Raw genomic sequence first — 2,629 nt, forward strand, 5'->3', positions numbered from 1 at the left:
TATACAGCAGTAGGCAAACTCAGTGCACCGTAAATCCAGTTACTTGCATTTGCACTCTTACAATAACTTACAAAGATTCAAGGTATGGGAGGGAAAATATATAATTTTAATTAATGCTTACTTTGTGTTAAACATGCTACTGTTCATTTATCAATATGTGTGATGGCCATGGGAGCCACTGAATGCATTAAGTTACTCTGAGAACTTTAGTTCTGAGTATATACCCAACATGCTAAAGGATGACGGAAGCAACACAAAATAGACATTTTTTATTTATTGACAGGTTCATAATATTTTGTTTAAGCATTTATTTTTTCAAATACAAATATTATTCTCCATCTTTCCTTTGAGTTATTATCTTTAATACTTTTCGGAACTCTTTGTTCCTCATGCTGTATAAAAGAGGGTTAATGAAGGGCGTTAGTAATGTATATAAAAGAGACCTCCATTTATTTTCATGAAGAGAATCACCCCTTGCTGTAAAAATATATATTGTAACTAACGTCCCATAGTGTGTGCTGACGGTAGCCAGATGGGAACTACAAGTGGAAAAAGCCTTCTTTTTGCCTGCAGAGCTAGATATCTTCAAGATGGTAACAAAAATTCCTAAATAAGAGACAATAACAAACAGAAATGGGATAAATATGAGAAATACAGAAATTAAAAAGTCTTGCCATCGTACTATGTTTGTGTTTGATGAGGAAAGGCTGAGAAAAGGGGCAAAATCACAAAAGAAATGGTCAATGACATTGGAACTACAGAATTGTAATTGGAATATTAAAAGAAATTCACTTGGAATGAGGAAGAAACCAGCTGCCCATGACCAGAAAGCCAGATAAAAACACAGCTTAGCGCTCATGACAGAGGAATAACGCAAAGGTTGACAAACAGCCATGTATCTGTCAAATGACATAACAGAGAGAATTACAGACTGAGTATATATTGAAATACAGTGAACATAGTATTGAACAAAGCACCCCGTTGTGGTTATGTGTCCTCCTTCCATTAATATAATATACAACATGTTGGGTACAATGTTAGTGGTAAACAGAAGGTCTACAAGAGCCAAGTGTTTGAGAAAATAAAACATGGGAACTTGGAGCCGGTGTTTGGTTGACACCAGTATGATAACCAGGAGATTTCCAGTCAATATGACAATATAAACTAGGAATGCAAGAATAAAAAATAGGACTTTGAGGTTATAAAGACCCTTAAATCCCAGAAGTAGGAATTCAGTCACCATGGTTTGATTCTTCTCACACATTGTTAAAATATTCTTGCAACCTGTAACATAATTGACATTGGTTTTTAGAAACATCACATCAAAATACATGATAATATAATTTACAGTGATCATTAAAAAATGTATGATCTCTGTTGGGGGAGATGTATCGAACCTTTGAGAGAAATAAAGTGAAGTTGCCCATAGCAACCAATTATATCTTCTAACTGTCATTTTGTAGACTGTGGTGGAGATGTACTAAGCCTTGGATAAAAATAAAGTGGAGAGAGATAAAGTACCAACCAATCAGCTCATAACTGTCACTTTACAGGCAGTGTTTGAATAATGACAGTTAGAAGCTGATTGGTTGGTGCTTTATTTCCATCCACTTTATCTCTCTCCAAGGCTTAGTACAGCTACCCCACTGCTAGATAAATTACAGTTAGTTCTCTACTTCATGTCTCTCGAAGGTTTGATACATCTCCCCTAAAATGAGAAACTTACCAGGGTGTGTCAAGCATGACTGGTATGAGTTCTTAAAGACAAGCCAAGCAGTGCACCTGACCTAATTACTTTCATCTAGGGGAGTTTGGTAGTGTCAAGCTGAGGGAGACAAAAACATGTCGCTGACATCTATCAGGATTTTTTAGAGTTATGGAGGAGATTTTGGTTTCTAAAAATTGCTTTTACTGTAGAAGTGGATGTTTACTTGTTCAGAATTTGAATAGCAAAATCAGAGATTAGTGCAGTTTTAGTTTCAGCTTTCAAACAACAGGAACAATCCTGTTGTTTGGATCTAAAAAATGCATACTGTATGATGTTTGGCAGTTTGCAAATAAAAATCACAAGAAAAACTGGTGAAAAGTACATCTCCCCCTTAGTGTTTTTGGATGGTTTTACAAATATCCGTATAAAATATGCAACATTTACTCTTGTTAAAAAGTGATCTAGAAATTGGCATAAATCCTACACTAAACAGCACTATAAATATATTATACACCTGTCGTATATATATAAGAATCCGCAAATGGGTACTTTCTGGATACAACAATAACTGGCCCAGGGCTAGGGCTCTTAGTGCTGATGGATATGTTTTAACATGTCTTTACAGGCAGTGTTTGAATAATGACAGTTAGAAGCTGATTGGTTGGTGCTTTATTTCCATCCACTTTATCTCTCTCCAAGGCTTAGTACAGCTACCCCACTGCTAGATAAATTACAGTTAGTTCTCTACTTCATGTCTCTCGAAGGTTTGATACATCTCCCCTAAAATGAGAAACTTACCAGGGTGTGTCAAGCATGACTGGTATGAGTTCTTAAAGACAAGCCAAGCAGTGCACCTGACCTAATTACTTTCATCTAGGGGAGTTTGGTAGTGTCAAGCTGAGGGAGACAAAAACATGTCGC

General features: G+C 36.1%; 1 protein-coding gene across 1 annotated transcript; it reads right to left on the bottom strand.

The window, feature by feature from the left end:
- Positions 1 to 328: 328 nt before the first annotated feature.
- On the bottom strand, positions 329 to 1,264 carry LOC148442701 (olfactory receptor 5V1-like). The gene has a single exon (XM_088463598.1). The coding sequence runs from the start codon at positions 1,262 to 1,264 to the stop codon at positions 329 to 331; it is 936 nt and encodes a 311-aa protein (XP_088319724.1).
- Positions 1,265 to 2,629: the final 1,365 nt, after the last annotated feature.

This window comes from Taudactylus pleione, unplaced genomic scaffold (genome assembly GCF_031769625.1).
Source record: "Taudactylus pleione unplaced genomic scaffold, aTauple2 ptg001411l, whole genome shotgun sequence".
NCBI classification, from domain to species: Eukaryota; Metazoa; Chordata; class Amphibia; order Anura; family Myobatrachidae; genus Taudactylus; species Taudactylus pleione.

Coding starts and splice junctions, on each gene's coding strand:
- LOC148442701 (XM_088463598.1), bottom strand. CDS start 1,264: ATGTGTGAGAAGAATCAAACCATGGTGACTGAATTCCTACTTCTGGGA.